Raw genomic sequence first — 24,730 nt, 5'->3', positions numbered from 1 at the left:
TGGCTGAAGCCTTCCACCAGCCAAATTAAACATTTTATGATGTTAAGCCCTTTTCACACGATTACACTAATATACATAATAATGTAAAGCTCCTTTCACAATGATGGTTTGAAACGACACTGACATAGCGCGATAGCATCGTAACTAACTTGGGCACTGTAATTAATGAAACTGTGTGACACTTCATACGGCTTATAGGGCGGATTTGACACTATATTATGATAGGGTAACTTTAGGCATATTTAGTTATTTATTATCGAAAAGTATGTAAAATATTACAATAAAAAATAGATATTAGTGTTTTTCAGATAGCATGGGTACGGTGTACGGCCTGTTTGATGTTCATAATACATAGGTAATAGCTATTGTTAATCGCGGGATACTTTCAAGAGTGAAAAGAACTGTCACCCGCACTATTCTACATGAAACGAACAATAATTATCTTGCAACAAGTTAAGACTGTAATTTTGTCCTCATTAGTGGCGTAACTGTACCATTTGAGGCCTTTGGCAATCCGTGGATACGGCCCCAGAAAAAACGTCATGTGGATTTTTTTAATGTCAGATTACTTAGGAGCTCACGGGCTCTTAGGCCGAGGGCCCTATCGCGCCAGGGCCCGTGGCATTTTTGCAGACCTGCCACGTTGCAGTTACGCCACTGGTGCTCAGAATACTTTAATCTCGTTTTTCTTTGTTTGGACCATCGTTGTGCATGGCACACGTCATAAAAAATATCGAAATAACGCCTCGATTTTGACGAAGTCCACGTATAATTTGTTTCTTTATGATGATGTGTGATGGATGCTCTTTGTATAAACTAATATTATAAATGCAAAAGTAAGTCTGTCTGTCTGTAAAACGGATAAACCGCTGAACCGATTTGAACGAAATTTGTTATAGAGATAAAGTGACAGAACATAGGCTACTTTATCCCCGGAATAATCCACGGACTGAAATAAAAACAGATTTTACACGAACAAAGTTGCGGGATATGATATGGGATATGATATGGATAATATGGATGATATGGATATGATAAACATCCGCTATACTTTACGAAAGTTATATCAATTGACATAAACTTTAATAAAAAAATAATTACGGTCAAATTATGACCGCTGCACAGGAATCTAGTTAAAATTAATGCACTATTTAAAATAATAACAGTTACACCATTCCAGAATATTTAATTTGGAACGAATTTAACATAACAATTTCACGTCCAATAAACCATATAAATTTACGGCTTAATCAGGGCAATTTTCGGGTTTCAATAATATAACACCATCCAATACTCATTAGGGGCTAAATGGAAAAATTCAGCTAATGTAACGGTAATGACCGGCCAGGCACATCCGATAGTGTCCGATGGGCCCTAACGTTACATTACGTGCACGTTTCCATTCTACAACGGGTATATAAAGTCAAAGTCTGTCAATGTAAAATTCTTACTGCTCAAACTTTTTGTATGTGATATTCATGACAAGTCGGACAAAATTCTGAACGTAAATCGATTCAGCTCTTAGGATCTTCACAATAAAAACCGATTTTTGCACTGTAGAAAGGCAATAATATCATAATATCAATAAGTATCTATTTGTTATTTGTATGCACGAGTGCTAATCTTTTTGGGGGCATAGCTTTATGTTATTCCGAAGTCGAGAAGATGTCTTGGAATATAAACACCCACCACGATGGTTCGTGTCGTTCGTAGTTTTATCCAACTATATAAAAGCTAGGCGGTTGAAAACATGGGACGTCTGCTATTTATGTATATTATGAGGGAACAATTCGATTCAAAGTGCAAGACGTTTCAGATGTTAGCTTCACGTAAAGTACATTAAAATCAGGGCGGCTACGGGTGGGAGCGAGGCCTGCTCGGGCTAATGCCTCCACTCCGCGTCCCCATGTTACCGCTGACGCATAAAAATTTGCATTTTTTTTTATTCTTTACAAGTTATTTTTTTTTTTATTCTTGACATGTTAGCCCTTGACTACAATCTCACCTGATGGTAAGTGATGATGCAGTCTAAGATGGAAGCGGGCTAACTTGTTAGGAGGAGGATGAAAATCCACACCCCTTTTGGTTTCTACACGGCATCGTACCGGAACGCTAAATCGCTTGGCGGTACGTCTTTGCCGGTAGGGTGGTAACTAGCCACGGCCGAAGCCTCCCACCAGCCAGACCTAGACAAATTAAGAAAATCTCAATCGAACCCAGGACCTCCGTCTTGTAAATCCACCGCGCATACCACTGCGCCACGGAGGCCGTCAGTGAGCCAATGGTAAGTGTTAGGATAGTTATTTAACTTGTTAGGAGGAGAATAAAAATCCACACTCCTTTAGGTTTTTACACGGCATCGTACGGGAGCGCTAAATAGCTTGGCGGTACGTCTTTGCCGGTAGGGTGGTAACTATCCATGGCCGAAGACTCCTTCCAGAGACGTTCCGAGACGTCATAAAATTTTCATCGGATAATACATTACAGACGTGGTAGTGCAATGGAACTGCGCAATACCATTACATTACGCACGACTCAGTGCGCTGCTACGGGCAAATTTTGCGGTCTCCCAAACTCCCATTGAACGCGATATCACTGCTACGCTGAATGGCCTTTTATATTTGAGTAACGGGGATTACAGGCTCGTCATCGTGTAAAACTATTTCGGCTTGCACCTATTCGTGTATGAAATGCGTGTATTGTGTTGGTTAGGGTGATCTCAGACTAGCTTATTTTTTTGCACGTATACGGTCGTTACATTACGCGCTACATTACGCATTCCAAAAAACCGAACTCGCGTTACGTTTATATTTCGGTATGTTCGCTCGATCCGGTGGTATCGTGTCAGTATTTCTGGGAAGTGTATCTCGCGGCTCGCGCTTATAACTTAGAAGCGCGTCAACGTACGAGATGAGCGTGAGCCAAAAACGAGCTCATGCGTGCGTATAAAACGTTAGTCTGAAACCGCTCTTATTACGTGAACTATGCATAGGTTTACATTCCAGCAACGATATTTTCTAGTTAGCACGTAGTAGTTTTTGGGGTCAAAGTTAATACTTCTTTTATATTTAACTTAATCGGTAAATAAAACGGTACAATCAAATCTTTCTTTTATTAAATATAGAATAAAGAACAGATAGTCAAAGATCGGAATTAGAAAGGACGTTCATTTTACTCAATTTACATGACTACTAATCTATACTTCAATATATAAAGCTGAAAAGTTTGTTTGTTTGATTGAACGCGCTAATCTCAGGAACTACTGGTCCGATTTGAAAAATTCTTTCAGTGTTAGATAGCCCCTTTATCGAGGAAGGCTATATATTATCCCCGTTTTCTTACGGGAACGGGAACCACGCGGGTAAAATCGCGCGGCGTCAGCTTGTGTTAAATATATTGCGCAAAGGTTGCCTAAAATACTGGCCAAACTATATTATTAGTAGACTTTAACAGTCATTATGTTTCAGACTTGAAATGAAGTCTATTAGAAATGAGTCTAAAAATCAAAAAAATATGTAATAACACTTCAAAACGACACTCTACTTAAATATAAAATATAAATATAGAGTTCTGATTTCGACCCGATTTTGAACCAAAAATACACGAAAACCAAAACACAGCCATAGACTATTCAATATAATGATAGGGGCGAGCGAACTATCATTAAGATGGTATCGGGGTCATTATTTGGTGTCATTACCACGCGGCGTTGAGGTCGTCTTTTTATATAGATAAATTACATATAAAAGTATATTTACATTTCTTTAACTGACTCGTTGATTCAGTGGTTATTGTGACTTTGGATCGAGTCCTGGGTTCGATTTTCATGCGAGCGAGCGTGCAATGCGTGGAATCCAGTTTTTCAGAGTAAATGTGTTAATCCAATAATTCACTTATTTACAAGTTCTTGAGATTCAGGGTTTCGTGGTTCTTGATGTTGTGGACTTCACACCCTTAGGTTCAGGGTTCTTGATCGGTTCACGCGGGGGGTGAGAGACGTGCGGGGAGCGGGGTGCTTCAGCGGTCGACCAATCAGAGTTAGTCACCACGGACGCCGCGTGAGGTATGTAGCTCCTGACCGTAGCATTGACAATGACGGGGTTATTCTAAGGAACTAATGTCGATCATAGGCGTTTAGTCATTTGCCAGTAAGGGGTAGAAGTAGGGAAGTGTAGGGATAGGGAAGAAGTGCACATAAGCGAAGCTTGATAGGGTCCGCTAGTACTATATGAAAATAGAAAAAAATAAAATAGTTACCTGATATTCCATCGTAGGTCCACCATTCTTCCCAGCTACCTGATATATCTGAAATAAATAAATGACTTTAACAATAAAAAATGTTTCTTCTTATCCTTCTTATTATATCTTATTTGACGGCCTCCGTGGCGCAGTGGTATGCGCGGTGGATTTACAAGACGGAGGTCCTGGGTTCGATCCCCGGCTGGGCCGATTGAGATTTTCTTAATTAGTCCAGGTCTGGCTGGTGGGAGGCTTCGGCCGTGGCTAGTTACCACCCTACCGACAAAGACGTAGCGCCAAGCGATTTAGCGTTCCGGTACGATGTCGTGTAGAAACCGATAGGGGTGTGGATTTTCATCCTCCTCCTAACAAGTTAGCCCGCTTCCATCTTAGATTGCATCATCACTTACCATCAGGTGCGATTGTAATCAAGGGCTAACTTGTAAAGAATAAAAAAAAAAAATCTACTCTCTCTGTATGTATGTCGCGAAGACTGAAATTTTCTCGTAGGTGACCCATTCATGTGGTTTTTTAGACTGAATGTGTTTTTGACGTTAATTTATATTCGTAAAACTTGTGGATTTTAAAAGGTAACCTGATAGTAATCGGATTGTTAGGAACCATCGCCCCTGGTATATATATATTATATACATACTAGTGGACGCCCGCGACTTCGTTCGCGTGAAATTGTATTTTTTACAAATCCCGCGGGAACCTTGGACTTTTCCGGGATAAAAAGTAACATATGTTCTGCTCCAAAGTCTAAATTATCTCTATACCAAATTTCATTCAAATCGGCTAAGCGGTATGGCCGTGAAAAGGTAACACACAGACTGACAGACAGACGCATTTATAATATTAGTATATAGATAGTATACCAATAGTTCAACAGTAAAGGTTTTAACTGCTGGACTATTGTCATACCCTCTCCTATAGCTTGGCAACTTCGTTCGTAACACTCCCGATGGTTCGCGCGGGCCGGGGGGCGTGAGATGAATGAAAAACCCACGACTGATGCACCTCACTTCCCCGCGCGCACGATTTCACACCCGCGCAGTCTTTCCCCCGTCGCCCGCATATCATGGGAGTGTCATCAACAAAGTTGCCAGACTATAACACTGTTTTTTCCGACTAGTTGGAGGGGAATAGGATTATTGGAGACGTTTAAAAATATTGGTAAATATTAAAAAAAAAAAAATTTGAATGAACCTTTGACAGCGATACACAGAAGCGTGACTGCGAGCAGACATTGGTGCATCGTGGTGACGCCGGGGTCACGCCGCTAGCGACATCTGGCTCGTTATATCTGAAACAATGAGCAAATGTTGTTATTTGTCGTTTAGAGAACCATCCATACATCCATGAGGGACTCTGATGGAGGTATTGACGGCGTTGGAGTGAGCATCGAGTCACATTGTGTATTAAAGCAAGAAAGTTCATTGAGATATGTCAGAAATTATGTTATACCCTACAGCTTATACCCTATATCCTTACACCCCACACCCTATACTCTACTGGACTACATTACGTGGGAACGGCATGATGGCTTATCCCTGAAAGGACCTAGAAGAACATGACGGCAGGAAAGATACATCGCGCTTTGCCCGTGTAAGGGGGGACTCCTCGAGACGCAGAGAGGCAGGAACTTAAGTTGATCAATTCATCATTACTAGCCTATTTTAACGGTACTATGGGGCTAGACATCCCTCCTTTTATTTCATCATCATCATTATCAACCCATATTCGGCTTACTGCTGAGTTCGAGTCTCCTCTCAGAATGAGAGGGGTTAGGCCAATAGTCCACCACGCTGGCCCAATGCGGATTGGCAGACTTCACACACGCAGAGAATTGAGAAAATTCTTAGGTATGCAGGTTTTCTCACGATGTTTTTCCTTCACCGTTTGAGACACGTTAATTTCTTAAAATGCACACAACTGAAAAGTTGGAGGTGCATGCCCCGGACCGGATTCGAACCCACACCCTCCGGAATTGGAGGCAGAGGTCGTATCCACTGGGCTATCACGGCTCTTTTATTTATTAGAGGAGATACGGAGCTTACCCACCAAGCTACTCCAATGCAGGTTGGCGGGCATAGTTAATCAATTATTACTATAAAAAGTAATCGTTACTATATATAACAGTTGATTATTATTCGTATTTAGACATTATATGTTTTTGTTTTGCATTCCAATTACGCTTGGTACATTTTAATTGACTATAATTCATTAAATTCCAACTGATTGAATTCATTATGAGCTCGGAAACGCCTAGATTTTTTAATATTTTTAATAGTTTTAACACAATGATTAAAAGTTAAATACGTTTAATGATACATGCGATGAGCTTTGTTTTTTTGAAGCAAATCAATTAACATTTATATTTGGAATAGTTTTTTGTTCATTTTGACGATCGGTGTATAGTTTTGACTAACCGATGCCTCTGGGTTTCACCCATGTAGTTCCCGTTCCCATGAGAATACGGGGATAAAATATACCCTATGGCACTCACAAATGATGTGGCTTTCTATTGATAAAGAATTTTCAAAATCGGTTAAGAGACTACCCCTACAATACCACATACTTGTCTCAAAACGGTGAAGGAAAAACATCGTGAGGAAACCTGCTTAACAGAGAATTTTCATAATTTCTGCGTGTGTGAAGTCTGCCAATCCGCATTGGGACTATTGGCCTAATCCCCTCTCATTCTCAGAGGAGACTCGAGCTCAGCAGTAGCCGAATGGGTTGATAATGACGATAAGCTAGCCTTTGACTACAATCAGCCCAGCTGGGGTTCGAAACCAGGACCTCCTTCAAATAAATCCACCGCGCATGCCACTGCGCCACGGAAGCCAAAACGAGTAAATGAGAGAGTGAGAACTAAGGATAATCCTTTGGAGAGATCTTTGCAAAACAAAACAGCATAAATAAATAAAGAAAACAGCAATTATCTAGCATTACTGGTCTTGCAGATTGCGGTGTATAGATAAGAAGGTTATTTTCCCTGCCTTAAGGACCGACTGAGGGTCCTTGCTTTATGAGCCTTGCTCGGAACGATAGTTGGCTTATCTGAGCACTTCGTCCTGTTTAATACTTTCGGTAGGTTTTTGTTCTTTGTGATAAATTACGGGTACAAATGTTTAGCTTTTTACATGACAGTTTAATTTTTTTTTATTTTTAAGGCGCTATAGAATAAAAAAGCGTCATTGACCTTGAACTTTTGACGTTATAGCGAGTCTAATTTTTTTTATTCAAGTTACGTTTGATTACAATCTCACCTGATGATGCAATCTAAGATGGAAGCGGGCTAACTTATTAGGAGGAGGATGAAAATCCCCACACCTTTTAAATTGTATACTAACCAGACGTGGACCAAGAAAACCTTAATCGGCCCAGCCACGTGGCTATTTATTAATTTATTAATAGGCCAAAAATACACCTAAAGCTATGCTTTAAGCAATGTGTTAAAAAACATTGACTTAGTCGAGGTTGGTTACTACACCATTAATGAGTTTCTTAATGATAAAGGTGCTTGGAGGCCATTGGATCAGCTTCCACCTTCACACACAAAACTATATCAAATTGTAATGTTGCCTTGCTATCAATGGTATTTTATAATACTGTATGATTTATTTTAAAAAGAGCAACTGTTGAGTTTCTTGCCGGTTCTTCTCAGCAGAACCTGCATTCCGAACCGGTGGTAGAATCTTTACATATAGTCAACTGACATTTCAAAAGTGCTTATAAACTGAGCCTACTTGAAATAAATGACTTTTGAATTTTGCATTCCACTGCGCCACGGAGGCCGTCAATAGGGTATGATGTTGCGTAGAAAACGTCAGTGGTATAGGTAGAATAAACTTTCTCCTCTTCCATTTCAGACTGCATCATCACTTACCATCAGGTGAGTTGGTAGCTTGGCATAAAAAATGAATAAATCTAGTGTGCAGCAAAAAGCGGAATCGATAGATTCCATGAATCTACATTAATTGGGTCATACATTTTACATAAGGCATAGGTACATTTTAGAATTTATGACGGCCTCCGTGGCGCAGTGGTATGCGCGGTGGATTTACAAGACGGAGGTCCTGGGTTCGATCCCCGGCTGGGCCGATTGAGGTTTTCTTAATTGGTCCAGGACTGGCTGGTGGGAGGTTTCGGCCGTGGCTAGTTACCACCCTACCGACAAATACGTACCGCCAAGCGATTTAGCGTTCCGGTACGATGTCCGGAAACCGAAAGGGGTGTGGATATTCATCCTCCTCCTAACATGTTAGCCCGCTTCCATCTTAGACTCCATCATCACTTACCATCAGGTGTGATTGTAGTTAAGGGCTAACTTGTAAAGAATAAAAAAAAAATATATAAAAAAAAATTTACTGCGCACAACACACATTGTTTAAATTCTTGTAAAGGCAAACTTTGGGGATGGGTCATAAAATCGTATAGATACTCAACCCTAGCTAATTTTGTGTTCTCTACTCGAACTGAAAAATATTACACTAAGTATCTTGATTTTTTCGACTAAAATGTATTTGGTATTCTACTACTAAATAAATATCGAACGAATCGAATCGAGGGAATCACACTAATATTATAAAGGCGAAAGTTTGTGTGTAAGTGTGTAAGTATGTTTGTTCCTTTTTTACACTGCGGCTACTGAAGCGATTTAGCTGAAATTTGGATTGAAAATAGATTTTACTCTGGATTAACACATAGGCTACTTTTTATTTCGGAAAAATACATGGTTCCCGCGGGATTTGTGAAGAACAAAAAAAAATAATAAAGCATTAGGTTCATAAAAACAAAGCAGTTTTTAATAATAATTGCTTTATACATATTAGAAACTGCTGTCTGTATTGCCACTGGCAACCCTAATTTAGTAGCTTTTAACGTAAACATAAGACAGACTGCGTCTTCCGTATCGCCACCCCTCAACCCTCAACCCTCAATACTAATAATTTCGGCACCCCCGGCGTCTGTCCGGCGGGCGTCGCTCTGTCTGCAATACTTGGCACTCCTGCATCCCCTAACTTACCCTTATCTACCGAACGCTACATTTATGTCTGTTCTTATAAATATTTTCGTTTCCTACAAAATGCTGAGTAAATTCACTTTTGAAAAAATATTTATGAAAGCAAAGGCATGGAAGTATTTTATCATCAGAATCCTTAGCAATCTATTTTCGGCTCACTGTTGAGTACGAGTCTCCTCTCAGAAAGAAAGGGGTTAGTCTCAGAATGAGAGGGGTCAAGCCTTGCTAACACAATACGGATTGGTAGACTTCACACACGTAGAAATTCTCTACGTGTGTGAAGTCTACCAGACAATTCTCTGGTATGCAGGTATCCTCACGATGTTTTTCCTTCACCGTTTGAGACTCATGATATTTAATTTCTTAAAAAGCTCAAAACTGAAAAGTTGGATGCCCCGGACCGGATTCGAACCTACGCTCTCCAAATCGAAGCAGAGGTATGTGGTGATGCAATCTAACATGAAAGCGGGCTAACTTGTTAGGAGGAGGATGATAATCCACACCCCTTTCGGTTTCTATACGACATCGTACCGGAACGCTAAATCGCTTAGCCGTACGTTTTTGTCGAAGCCTCCCACCAGCCAGACCTGGACAAATTAAGAGTACCTCAATCGGCCCAACCGGGGATCGATCCTCCGTTTTGTAAGTCCACCGCGCACACCACTGCACCACGGAGACCGTCAAAAACTTACAGTGAAACTAACTGTGTGTATGTTTGTATCCTTTAAGATAAGATAAGATAAATATACTTTATTTGCACACCACAAAGACAAAAACAAGTGAAATAAAAAATAAATTAGGAAGAGATCAGCATACAAAAGGCGGCCTTATCGCTAAGTAGCGATTTCTTCTAGGCAACCTTCGGTTTAGGAAAACTTAAGGACATCAGCAGGTTAAATCCTTTCACGTTAAGTGAAGTCGCGGGTCGTTGCCTTATCTTGTGTTACTTGAAAGTTATGACAAATAGTATCTATATCTATATCTAGACTAATATATAAAGCTGAAGAGTTTGTTTGTTTGATTGAACGCGCGAATCTCAGGAACTACTGGTCCGATTTGAAAAATTATTTCAGTGTCACATAGCCCATTTATCGAGGAAGGCTATAGGATATATATTGTCCTTGTTTCCATACGGGAAAAAAACCACACGGGTAAAACCACGCGGCGTCAGCTAGTAGTCAATAAAAGTGTATCATAAAAGGCATAAATCTAATAGCATTCTCAATGCAAAGTGCTCTCTTTCTGTAAATAATTATGGTTTGGTTATGGTTACATCGTCCATATCGGGTTAGGGTTGCTACTTTTTACTAATTTAATATAAAATAAATATAAATAGATTATGAGGAAGGCAGGCATAGGCTACTTCGTGTTTCTTTTTCCTAATTTTGCATTTGCTTCGCAATGGAAACGAAGCTTAATAAAGTTAATAATGTTTGGCCTCGATTTAGAAGGGAAAAGTTATAATTAAAAATGCTCCATTTTTCCAATACAAGCAATCCGTGGCAATGCAAATATATCCATGTAGCTCCGAAAGTAAAAATCGCAGATACTCCGCTACATACTATTAGTATATTATTTAATATTAAAGCCCAGTAAATATAACATCTACCTTCAATTCGGAGGGCGTAGGTTCAAATCCGGTTCGGGGCATGCACCTCTAACTTTTCAGTTGTGTGCATTTTAAGAAATTAAATATCACATGTCTCAAATGGTAAAGGTGACAAACATCGTGAAGAAACCTGCATTCATGCAAGAAACTTTCTTAAGTCTCTACGTGTGTGAAATCTGCCAAACCGCATTGGGCCAGCATGGTGAACTATTGGCCTAACCCCTCTAATTCTGAGAGGAGATTCTCGCTCTTCAGTGAGACGAATTTGATGATTTACAATTTAAAAAACTATTATCATTATATTATCAAAAAACATATGTTAAATGAAAAAATATTATTAACTGTATGGTGGCAACCCTATTCAAAGTCGTTAAAGGCGTGCAGTCAAACCGGATGCGAACAGAGGTTCGAAGACAAAGCTCGTTCTTAGCCGGAAGTGGGTGTATCTACGTACTGATAACTCGCTTGTAATTTTCAGGCTGTTAATGGTTTTGAATGTAAACTTCGGTTAACGGCGCGAACGGGCTCGTTATGCATTGTTATTTATTTGCGGTTTTGATAAGAAAAGAGATTGCGTAGATTTATGAGAGTTATTATTATAATTAGAATTGATTTTCACTGTTGAACACTGCGTAAAGGAATGCATACTAGGATAATAAGTGTAATCAGTCATACTTAACAATGTAACCGATTTTGAAAGTTTAATTAACATATGGAAAGTTACTTTATCAGCTAGTAAAATAGGTTACACTTTATCCCCGTATTTCCACAGGAATGGGAATTATGCGGGTGAAACCGCAAGGGTTTATTAGTGTGATAAAAAGGAGTTTAAAAAAAGCATCTGACGAATTGAGATACCTACCAATGTAGTTGTAGAGAATTAATTAAAAGAAACTGTATTTGTTAAACCACGTTTTATTTCTAGAACCTTTTTACAACCATTAGCATTTAGCATAGATAAGAGAGATGGCTGTCATAGACAATATAATAGTTAGTTCAGCCACAGATACAATTAGTGTTTAATGTTGCTATTATTCTAACAGTAGTATTTGTAGACAGTTTTTTTTTTGCATACCACTTAAATAATGGATAAGTATTTCCATGAAGCTGAAGTGGCAATGGGTGGCGTTGGGGTCCCAAAGTGCTGGATTGGCGACCGCGCACTAGAAAACGTATGTTGTCGACCCCCCACCATGTGGACTAACGACATCGAGCGAGTCGCAGGGATTTGCTGGATGCAGGCGGCTCAGTATCGTGATGTTTGGAAGTCCCTAAAAAGGCCTATGCCCTGCAGTGGACGTCTATCGGCTGATATGATTGATTGATTGATTTGATTTAAATAATATACAAAACTCGTGTCACTGTTTATGGTCGCATTTCTTTGAAACGGCTCTACTGATTTTGATGATGTGTCTTGTATATTTGGTACAAACAAGAATATAATTATCCATTCATATTCGGCTCATTACTGAGCTCTAGTCTTCTCTAAGAATGAGAGGGGTTAGGCCAACAGTCCACCACGCCGGCCCAATATGGATTGGCAGACTTCACACACGCAGAGAATTAAGTAAATTCTATGGTATGCAGGTCCCTACGATGTTTTTCCTTCACCGTTTGAGACACGTGATATTTAATTTCTTAAAATGCACACAACTGAAAAGTTGGAGGTGCATGCCCTCAGAACAGGAACCCACACCCTGAATCGGAGGCAGAGGTCATATCTACTGGGCTATCACGGCTCTGTGACAGCTCTATTCTTCACAAGAATAGATCATACTTGTTTATTTTGCTTCCTAACCCAATCAAAATACAAAACGAATCATGGTTATAGGATTTTGCTATAAAATAACAAGATAGAACAACGTTTGCCGAGTCAACTAGTCGTTTGCCGATTCTTATTTATACAAATAAGAATCAAATTTCACATTGGGCACGACATTGAGTTCGCATAAAGTTCGAGTGAACAGAAAAACCCGAACCGAACAGAAAAACCCCGCGCTTTTACGGTGTGCAATATTTTTATGGGGAAGATGGCGACGCGACGTCCTGGCGCCGGCGGGGCTGGCAGACAAGTTGAATCGTTTGCAATAGGGTGTGCACAATATACTCAATTTTATTAAAAACTAGTAGACGCCGCGCGGTTTCACCCACGTGGTTCTTGTTCCCATAGGAATAGATAAATCAATAGCTTGTAGCCTTCCTCGATAAATGGGCTATCTAACACTGAAAGAATTTTTCAAATCGGACCAGTTGTTCCTAAGCGCGTTCAAACAAACAAAGTCTACAGCTTTATATATATTAGTATAGACTAGCCGACTTCGTCCGCGTGAAACCCTACCCCTATTCTAAGTTTTATATGTCCGTCTCCTGGTTGTAAGCTACCTTTCCACCTATTTTCACCCAAATCAGTCCAGCCGTTCTTGAGTTATAAATAGTGTAACTAACACGGCTTTCTTTTACATAAAAATTCAAAATTCAAAATTCTTTTATTTCAATTAGGCTTAGTTTACAAGCAGTTTTGAAAGGTCAGGTATATGTCAAAATTTAATTTTATCTAATGGTTACCACCATTAGATAATAGAAGAAAACTTAAAATTAAAGTTACGTGGGTTCCAAACGCGCCTTGGTCCGAGAAGAACCCACAACAAACTCAAACATAATATATGTTTGTATATGTATATAGATATAGATTTGTCGTTGGTTTAGTGGTTGACAAATTAAAGATCTTGAGATCTTGTCTTGGTTGTCACCAAAATTCATCTTGATCGGTTCAGGCGTTTACCCGGAAAAGGTAACAGACAGACAGACAGACTTTCGCATTTATAATATTAGTATAGATATTAAACCTACCGACCGATCACAATAAAGCACAAAAGTGTGATGACGAGGATTAGAGAAAAAGCAGAATTTTATTTATAATATTTAAATTTTTTTCATATATAATATTTCAATTTTACCTACTCGAATATTTTTCATCACTCAAAACTCTTTCAAAGAAAATGTTCCCTTTTCTATTACGCGATGCACTCTTAATTAAGCCCGGCCTATAATTAATTAGCATACCTGGGAATTTTAAGTTTACATTTTTACTCCTTCATTTTTAAAATCCTGTAGCCTTATTTTTTTTAGTTGACCGAGAAAGGTAAATTTTAACGTGATTTTCTGTTCTTGTAACAAATATAATTATTTGTTACAAGAACAGAAAATCAATCCTCGAAATAATTTTTATATATTTCTGATAAGAATAGAAGAAACACCACAGTAAGTGTGAGAATGAGAATGAGAATCTACTCATTATTCTCCCAAACGTGCGTGTAGCCTATGTCCTTATTAGACTAAACTGTATCATCATTAACAACCATATGCGGTTCACTGTTGAGCACGAGTCCATTCTCAGAATAAGAAGGGTTAGGCCTTAGCCTACCATGCCAATCCCCATTGGGCCAGCCAATGCGGATTGGCAGACTTAACACACTTCACAATGTTTTCCTTCACCGTTGACAATTAATTTCTTAAAATGCACATTGTAATTGAAAAGTTGGAGGTGCATGCTCCGGATCGGATTCAAACCTACGCCCTCTTAATTGAAGGGATGAAGTCATAAAGAGGGTTATCACGTCTGTCTATAAAATCTACATCTGTATTAAATATATTTTAATTCCATCCAAATGCTTTCCTGAATGAGTAAGAAAAATATTCATCATTATCAACCCACTTTCGGCTCACTGCTGAGCTCGAGTCTTCTTTCAGAATGAGAGGGGTTAGGCCAAATAGTCCACCACGCTGGCCCAATGCGGATTGGCAGACTTCACACACGAAGAGAATTAAGAAAATTCCCAAGTATGCAGGTTTCCTCATGATGGTTTTCTTTCACTGTTTGAGATACGTGATATTAACAAATAATATTATTTAACATCAAAGTTAAGCCTTAGCATACAGTTAGTGATGTCGCGAAATTATCGAAATAACATTTGCTAATGCAATAAATTATCAAGCATTTTATTAAGCACTTTAATTGAATTTCATGGAATTTCAATTGAAAATGAAATTTTCAGTTATGGCTAGTGTACACGATTCCAGTGATATTTAGCTACAGATTTTATTCCATTTAATGAACAAGCCGTCATTTATAATGTTGTCATATACGAGTATGATGTAAAGTGTAAAATATAATAATAATTCATTTATATACACATAGCTACACGTATGTGTTATTAATTCATTATAAAATAGAGTTATTATTAACTCTACTTTAAGATGAACTAACAAATATAAAATTCGATTTGTACGTTTACTACTAATGATTGATATTAATAGACAAAATATATACCCCTTTAATTGTATTATGACGATTATAAAGTTACATCGATTTAAATTGTTATTAAAAAACAAACAAACCAGCTTAATATCATACTAAAACTTTCCCTAAATAACGGAAGCCATATACAAATATAAAATGAGATTGTAAAGCGGTGAGTTTGTAGTCAAGGACTACCTTGTAAAGAAAAACAATATATGATATCTGCAGACAAACAAACACGATCATACGGGTTTAAATACAAAACTTTAATGAATGACAATTAATGAGAAAGTAGCGACTAAAACAATGTAAACCGGACATTATGCGTGACATTTATGCGTTAATTTTATTAAAATTCCAATTATGGATGGCACCTTTTGAAATGTAAACCACAGAGAGATTTAATCTAAACTGTAGAGTGGATAATGGCCACATTACAATACTATTTACTAAGGAAATTAAAAAAAAATATTGAGAATATGGACGTATTTTTTTTCGAAATCACTGTCGTATGTTGAGAATTTTGTTAAATATTGTAACCTTCATTCTGGAAGAAATCCGGCAGTTATAGCACAAAATCATAAAGATTTTAGCTCAATTGCTGGTTCAACTTACCTTTGTATATAAAATTCTAAGCCTAATAAAAAATATATATATCGATGGCAAATACTGACATAATCATCATAATCATAATCAAATATAAGTCACTTTGTGTATAAACTTCCGGGTTCAGTTATTAACTATACCAACTAGGTAATGCATATTATACGGTATTCCGATTTATTCCGCCTGATTTTGATGTTAAGTTTTAGACTTGTCACCACTGCCTATATCATAACATAACTTGACATTTCAAAAGAACTTGTAAACTAAACTCAATTGATCTCAAATGAATTATGACACAGATTTATATTTAAAGTGTTGCTACAATTCAGTAAATCATTCCAACAGACATTCTGACCCGTTGTCCTATCTGCTACTAATATATATTTTTATTATCTCTGATACACAATACACATATACACAAAGGCTGTTTCATACAGGCGAATGTATTTCATAGCGATCCAATACATTTGTCGCTTGGTACTAGTCACTGAAGCAGTATCGGATTCCCCTTTACGAAATACAAATAAAACATGTGGACGACGGTCACATCGACGTGTAACATTTCATACTTTATTATTTTTCATGCTTTTATTCAATGACAATTTCGCTTTTCATTGCTGGAGAGGTGAGATTTCACCTGATGTTAAGTGACGATACAGTTTACGATGGAAGCGGACTTTCTTGAAAGAAGTATAAAATTCTTCTACCCACAATATAAGCGGTTTCTAGACAAAATTTTAATGCCAGAACGCTAAACGTTTATTGATACATATTTATTGGTGAAGTGATAACTAGCCACGGTCAAAGTTTACCTGAACACCTGATGATATTTCAGCTAGCTACTTTGTTCGCCCTTAGACCTCTTTAATCCGGCCCTTACAGTAGTACCGCTGTAGAAATGAAACTTCTCCCGTTTTCCCAACATTTCCATTCACTGCTCTGATCCTATTGACTGTAGCGTGATGAAAAGTATATTATAACCTGCCCAGGAGTATGAAGAATAATTGTACCAAGTTTTATTAAAATCCGTCGAGTAGTTTTTGTTTCTATAACGGACATGCAGACATACAAATTTACTGATTGCATTTATGGCATCAGTATCGATCACTGATAGTTATAAGATTGTTTTCTTTACCACTTGATCACGATAACGTTACTCTTGGTACAGTTTGGTGTAAGAGACGGTCTAATGCAGTAGCAAGTGGGTAGTGAGTTAATTTAGTTGAGTGGATTTACCCTGCATTGTCATCACTTGTTTATCGTCGCAGTCGACTTAATGGTATTAAACTTTAGATATTATTGTGTTCTGTCCATGGCTTTCAAGAACTTTTCGATTTGCCGCCTGATTTCTTGGGCCCTTTAATGTAATTATTTGTATTGATTAGAAAAAAACATTACTTTGTAAAACTCTGTTGTAATGCTTGAGTTGTAAATAATTTTATTAGTTTAGAATTTAAGCTACCTATATTACAGTTCGTTTTAAGTAGGATGGTATGGGTGACAGTTCGTTTCACTCTTGAAAGTTTGACGCGATTCACGATAATAGTTACCGTACCCATGCTATCTGAATAACACTTTAAATGAGTGTTTTCCATAATAATCATTCATTATTACATGCCCATTAAAGGGCCAAGTTCTTCTGCGGAGAATCAAAACCACCGACATAGCTCAGCGATTGGCGAAGCTGAAGTGACAATGGGCAGGGTACGTAGTAGGGGTAGACGACCCCGCAATAGAAAGTGTTGGTCGACTTTTTGCTAGATGGACCGACGACGGTCAAGCGAGTCGCATTTGCTGGATGCAGGATCGTGATGTTTGGAAGTTCCTACAAAAGCTGTATGTCTTGCAGTGGACGTCCATCGGCGGATATGACGATGACAATTATGTGCCTACAAGGAGATCATCCTTTTTACCTTTTTAGCAACCTATACTAAAAAACTTAAATTTTAGAAGCTGGTGAAAAACAAGCAATATCTCACGCAACCAAATGTTTCATAATCCGACCGTATTAAAACATAACGGTATCCATTAATGTAGCAAAAAAATTAACGGCGTCTGTTTGCACAATAAGGAAATTAAACGGCCTTTCCCGGATGACACGTCGTTAAGCAAAAACCGAAATGCTGAAAACGGGACCGATCATACCCATTTTTTAATTTTTTTTTGAGTGTATCTTATTTGTGAAGTTGTATGCTGTCTCATTGGTGCAACATATCATGAAGATATGGTTCCTTACTTTACCTTATCAGACGATAGACATCCACAGCTGGACATAGGCCTCTTGCATGGACCTCCAAGCACAATGGTCTCGAACTGCCAGCAACCAGCAGCTGCCTGCAACCCGCTTGATATCCTCGGTCCACCTAGTTGGGGGGTCGACCAACACTTCGCTTTCCGGTGAGGGGTTGCCATTGCACCTTGGGACCCCAACGTCCATCGGCTCTTCGAACTATGTGGCCTATCCATTGCCACTTCAGCTTCGCGACTCGCTGAGCTATGTCAGTGACTTTGGTTCGACTGCGGATCTCCTCATTCTTGATTCGATCACGCAGAGAAACTCCAAGCATAGCTCGCTCCGTCGCCCGCTGAGTGACTTTGAGACCTTAGCGACCAATTCTCGGATCCGTAGGTCATCACTGGCAACACGCACTGTTCGCAAACTTTCGTTTTCAAGCACTGAGGAATTTAGGACGAAAACATGTCGTGGAGTTTCCCTAACGCTACCCAGACAAGCTGGATTCAGGTCAAATCCCTTGCCCCCCTTAAATTTATTAGAAGTGGGTAAAACAACAGTCCAACGGGCGATTGAACCTAAAACCTATCGGCGTAAGTCCGGCCCCTTTACCTTATAGCTATTAAAGGGGTTACTGTAAATTTTCCACCGACTAATATGACGCCAAAAGCCAGTTTATAGGGAAATGATAACGCTTATCTGACGTTCATTATAATAATAAACACACAAGTCACGCTTTCTCGTTAACGTTCTGTTACAGCTAATAAGAATTAATTACTCCGACTAATTAATGCGTTTCATACGGACTGGACTTGCAGCCTCATTTTGGATTAATTAATATTAGTTGAACATCTTTTCTTTTTTGGGTTTTGTTTTTTATTTAAAAGCCTATATATGGCATTGTAGTCGGGCTAGCAAGTGCTTTTTTGACCAGCTTTTTTCAGTAGTCACAGAATATGTAAAGAAGAATCATCATCATTATTAACCCGTATTCGGCTCATTGCTGAGCTCGAGTCTCCTCTCAGAATGAGAGGGGTCAGGCCAATAGTCCACCACGCTGGCCCAATGCTGATTGGCAGACTTCACAAACGCTGACACATAACACGTAAGAGAATAACTCAAAAACTTGGGTTTTAATGTTATTTATTTCTTTTTATTTAGTTAGATTTATTCACTTATTTAAATTTTAATTAAATCCTTGTATTTTTAAATTTAAATGATACAAGAGTGGACCTGAAATGTACCATCTCCTTGTCATATTTCCTGGTCGAATGTCGACAGATTAATGTTGTAAAGTTTTTTTTTCAGGTAGCATGGGTACGGTGACGATGATAATACGTATTATTATCGTGAATCGTGGCAAACTTTCAGGAATTAAATGAACTGTCACCCGCACCATTCTACATGAAACGAACTGTATTACTTGTACGATATGTTGTGCAAGGCCGGCAACAGCATAGTGTAATCTCATCCAAGTTGCTCTCAAGACGGGCGTCTTATCCTGTATAATTAAGTCATCCAATATTTACTCCGCTACAGTGCGCTATGTAGAATTCAATACCTTGCTACCGAGTACACTTGTGCACTGCGTACGATCTTGATCCGATAAATATACCTTCAGAATATTGGCAACGTCACGTCAGTTAGTCTATGTCGCTTTGGATTCTCTAGTCTCTCTAGTCTCTCTAGTCTATGACGTCTTAGGTTTCGCTATGAAATATCTATACTAATATTATAAAGCTGAAGAGTTTGTTTGTATGCTTGATTGATTGAACGCGCTAATCTCTGGAATTACTGGTCCGATTTGAAAAATTCTTTCAGCGTTAGATAGCCCATTTATCGAGGAAGGCTATAGGCTATATATTATCTCCGTATTCTTACGGGAACGGAGACTACGCGGGTGAAACCGTCAGTGTAAGCGTCAACTAGTTGAGTTATATGGGACTCGGTGATAAAACCTTTCGGTGAGCATGTTAAGCCGTCAGTCCCGGCGATTATGAATCATCATCATTCTAAATTAACCTGCTTTAGGACCTGCCTAGTCTAAACCCCAAAATATCTTATAATCTGAAGGATGCCTGGCGCTATATTCAGCCATTAAAAAGGGTTGATGAATATTTAACGTTAAACCTATGTGGTACTTATACTATACTAGCTGACGTCGCGCGGTTTCACCCGCGTGGTTCCCGTTCCCGTAGGAATACAGGGATAATATATAGCCTATAGCCTCCCTCGGTAAATGGGCTATCTAACACTGAAAGAATTTTTCAAATCGGACCAGTAGTTCCAGAGATTAGCGCGTTCAATCAATCAAACAAACAAACAAACTCTTCAGCTTTATTATATTAGTATAGATTAACGAACGTTAAATAAAGAAAGTTTTGCTTTCTCTCCGCAAGAATGTATGTCCCCAATATTCATACCGATTTGATAATGACAGAGATTTCGTTATTTAAATGCACACAGTTTAAACTTTTTATATAACATTAGAATAGCTTGCTGGTTCATTATAACCTAGTGGTGGTGGCTAGTTACCAACCGGCAAAGACGTACCGCCAAGCGATTTAGCGTTCCGGTACGATGCCGTGTAGAAACCGAAAGGGGTGTGGATTTTCATCCTTCTCGTAACAAGTTAGCCCGCTTCCATCTTGGACTGCATCATCACTTACCATCAGGTGAGATTGTAGTCAAGGGCTAACTTGTATAGAATAAAAAAAAAAGAATATTCCTAGAAAATATATGATAATGGAAGTTGATAGAACAAATAGGTGTTTTGTGCAAAATAATTATCTATAACATTGAAGCTTGCTTGAGCTTGTTTGAAACACCCGTCAGTGTATGAGTTTTTCTCGTATCTACGTCGGATGTAATGCACAAGTGCCCAAAGCCCAAGTGAGCATGCATAGAAAGACATTAATGAATACATAAATACGTGGCAATGTTGGTGTAGCTGTACTAATAAGTAAGTTAGAATGGAATTCTTTTGTTTTTGTTTCTTTAACCACATCAAGTACTAGTTAACTAATTTGGTGTTTTTTCTAACACACTGTCTGTCTGTCACAGGAATGCTAAAGCTTCTACGCTGAGGGCGAGAAGACAAGGTAGGTACGTAGGTACAACGTTCGTAGGAGAAGCTCTAAGGGCGAAGGGTGATACTTGGACTTTGGCTTCGAGGGACATTAGATTGGATAAGGGTTGTAACTTGTAAGCTCCCGTGGTTGTTTCTAAAATAAAAATAAAAGTTCATTTGTTTAAAAGTTGTCAAAAGTTTAAAAGAAGGATTAGTACAATAATTTTTAGTATATACTTTTGAAACGTCAACTTTAACTATTTGTAAACATTGTGCCACCGGTTCAAAAAGCAGGTTTCTTCTTTTCTTTTGAATATATATGTGACGAGACGGGTAGCGGCGATCGTGATTGTGCCCTTAATTTTGTGGTAAAGGAAACACTTCGAGCAGGTCACAGGACTTGTGACCTTGGTAGGTTTAAGAGATCCCTTAAGAATGCATAAACACTCACCTTCCCTGCCCGACATGTTTTCATGCCCACACTAAACAATTTATAATAAACAATAATTATAACACAAAACACTATCAATAATTACAACACAAAACGTTATTTCACAAAATCACTAACGCGGCTGGCAGCGTGACGTTGTCTACGCTGCCTCACAAACAACCGAGCTCAAGTCATCAAATACCCTCTTATTTATACTAACACTGATACCTCCCCTCTATAATAACAATACCACCTGTAACCGAGAAACTTGTCACATATACTCGTATCTAGATTAAAACTCCGATACAGTTTAAAATTCTTGGCAAACATAGGAGCAACATATTTGTTTTGGTATTTAGAAGAGAAGTTTGTTTCTAAAGTAACATGAAACGTTTAAAATTATATTATAAACCTCACAAACTGAACTAAAATCCGGAATCAACAACAATTTGCATACACCACATCAAATGCCCACTGTTTAATAGTCAAAATCAAAAGTTCACCCGAATTATGTATGATAGGGATTCTCACTTTGAGGTATAATGACCACATACAATGCGGTAAAAATAAAATATTATAAAAATTACAATATATTAATTTATTTAATTATTATACCTTTTTTTTAATGGAACTAGAGGATGTACTTAATGGCTAGACTTACATCATTTTATAAATAGTGAAAGTAAGTTAGCTCGTGCTTTTACTATGTGGCTTTTGAGGTAGCAGGTTTGAGATGTCCAGATCCAGACCTGTGGCATCAGCTAAGTATGTAGCAATTTATGATACTTTATTCGGGATTTTTATTTATTTATTTATGAGATAATGATGGTAATTATGAGATACACTTTAATTTTAAACGGTGTTTTTCTTAAAGTCACCACGAAGCTAAAAGTCGGTTGACTAGGGATATTATATCATCCCGAATAAAATATCTATAAACTGAGTTGTTTGAGGGCATCCTAAAGCCACCAATGTAGTTATCCACTACTTACTTATAATAGTATTATAGACTAACAAATGGTTAGCTTTGATACCACAATCAATCCCACGGTAAATGAGGCGAACTAAAGCTACTGTTACAAATGCTCATTTCAAGCACAAAAGCATGCTACTATTGTGCAGTTGCTACTTATTAGCATGTGTATCGCAACATTGCTAATAATTAGCATGCTCAAGAATAAATCATTAATACTAAACAATAATTACAACACAACATTATTGCACAAACTCACTAACGCGACTGGCAGCGTGACAGTGTCTACGCTGCCTAACAAGTTAGCTCAAGTCATCAAATTCCCTCTTTTTTATAACAACAATGATACCCCCTACAATGAATACCATCTGTAATCGAGGAATTTGTAACACTAATCCGTCTTAATGAAAATAGTTAATATATTCTTGAAAAACACATCTCAAAGATCTGGCCCTGACAGGCGGCCGTTCTATTAGTAAAATATCATTGGCTACAGACCTCATTTTCCGAGAGAGCATGAAAACAATTCCGTTAAATAAACAACGAGACAATCTAGCTACAGTTGTGTTGCTTAAATAATAAATATAATTGCGCGCCGCGGCCCGCTTCGTGCAGTGAGCAATCACATCTGTCCCATACACTTGTATGCCCGTACCTGTATTACACATCTATATCTAGCTGACGCCGCGCAGTTTTACCGGCGTGGTTCCCGCTCCCGTAGGAATACAGGGATAATATATAGCCTATAGCCTTCCTCGATAAATGGGCTATCTAACAAAGAAAGATTTTTTCAAATCGGACCAGTAGTTCCTGAGATTAGTTAATTCGATCAAACAAACAAACACTTCAACTTTATTATATTAGTATAGACTAGCTGATGCCTCGCGGTTTCACTCGCGTGGTTCCCGCTCCCGTAGGAATACAGGGATAATATATAGCCTATAGCCTTCCTCGATAAATAGGCTATCAAACACTGAAAGAATTTTTCAAATCGGACCAGTACTTCCTGAGATTAGCGCGTTCAATCAAACAACCAAACTCTTCAGCTTTATATATTAGTATAGATTATCTCAATATTATCTCTCAAAAAGTTCAAAGTGTTTATTAAACGCAAGCTTTTGGGAAAGGCTTATTAAAGTGTTAATGATTATATTAATGATAAAAAATCTTGGTATTGAACTCTACGACTGTGTGCTTAGTTTTTAATAAGTTTGTAAAAAGGTGGTAAACAAAAAAGAAACCTTGGCTGAATTTGTTGTGGGCTCTTCTGGGACTAAGGCGCATTTGGAACCCTCGTAACTTTAATTTTAAGTTTTCGACTATTATTACCACCATTACATTACAATAAATTATGACATAATCCTGACCTTTCAAAAGTGCTTGTAAACTAAGCCTAATTGCAATAAACGAATTTTGAATTTTATAAAGATGTAAACTTTGACCCCACAGTCTTTCGTTTATTCTTTACAAGTTAGCCCTTGACTACAATCTCATCTGATGGTAAGTGATGATGCAATCTAATTATTTATTATGGGCTTAGAGCCGTGATAACCCAGTGGATATGACCTCTGATTCCGAAGGGTGTGGGTACCCCGGTCCGGGGCATGCACCTCCAACTTTTCAGTTGTGTGCATTAAAAAAAATGAATATCACGTGAGTCAAACGGTAAAGGAAAAACATCGTAAGGGAAACCTGGATACCGGAGAATTTTTTTAATTACTATTCATCCAGTTAACAGATGGGTGAAGGTTGTTTTAAATCGGATCTTAGACTATAATATAATATTATCACTCGTACAAAGTTGTTAGTTAATGAGGATATAATATGTATAATATACGATACAGTAATATCGTAATGGGCCTAACAAAGGTTCCGTACGCAGCGTAATTGTTTTTTCGCTCAGCCGCGCAATAAAAAGAACGTTAAAGAGAATGAACGTATTTAAATCTTTTTAATTTTTCCCGTTTACGCGTTGTTTCTTGGTAATTCTGTGGTAATTAACGAAAGGAAATTAGCTTTAAAATACTATTACTTTTACCTTTTGAATTATTTTTTTTTTATTTCATCTGCTATATGCAAATTCTTTCTTTCATCAATGGGGATGATGACTAGGTTTGAATATATTGATTATTATGATACATTCGGGTAAATAGGGTCAATGTTAACTAATTTATACATAAAAAGCAAAGATTGACTGGATATTTGCAAAATAAATAAGATTATAAAATTTCAAAATCT

The 24,730-nt window shown here is 38.0% G+C and overlaps 1 protein-coding gene across 2 annotated transcripts in view; it reads right to left on the bottom strand.

Annotated features, from left to right (window-relative positions):
* The window catches only part of LOC112054661 (carbonic anhydrase-related protein 10), an 88,772-nt gene that overhangs the window by 22,736 nt on the left and 41,306 nt on the right, over nt 1-24,730 (bottom strand). For both annotated transcript variants that reach the window (XM_052888681.1, XM_052888682.1), the window contains exons 2-3: nt 5,449-5,545; nt 4,258-4,305 (exon numbers count right to left, since the gene is read on the bottom strand). In XM_052888681.1, the coding sequence (XP_052744641.1) occupies nt 4,258-4,305; nt 5,449-5,497 (97 nt within the window). In that variant the 5' untranslated portion in view covers nt 5,498-5,545. The remainder of the gene's footprint in view (nt 1-4,257; nt 4,306-5,448; nt 5,546-24,730) is intronic.

Source organism: Bicyclus anynana, chromosome 23 (assembly GCF_947172395.1).
Source record: "Bicyclus anynana chromosome 23, ilBicAnyn1.1, whole genome shotgun sequence".
Lineage (NCBI taxonomy): Eukaryota > Metazoa > Arthropoda > Insecta > Lepidoptera > Nymphalidae > Bicyclus > Bicyclus anynana.
Note: the sequence above shows the minus strand (reverse complement) of the source record. Positions and strands in the feature narration are given on the sequence as shown.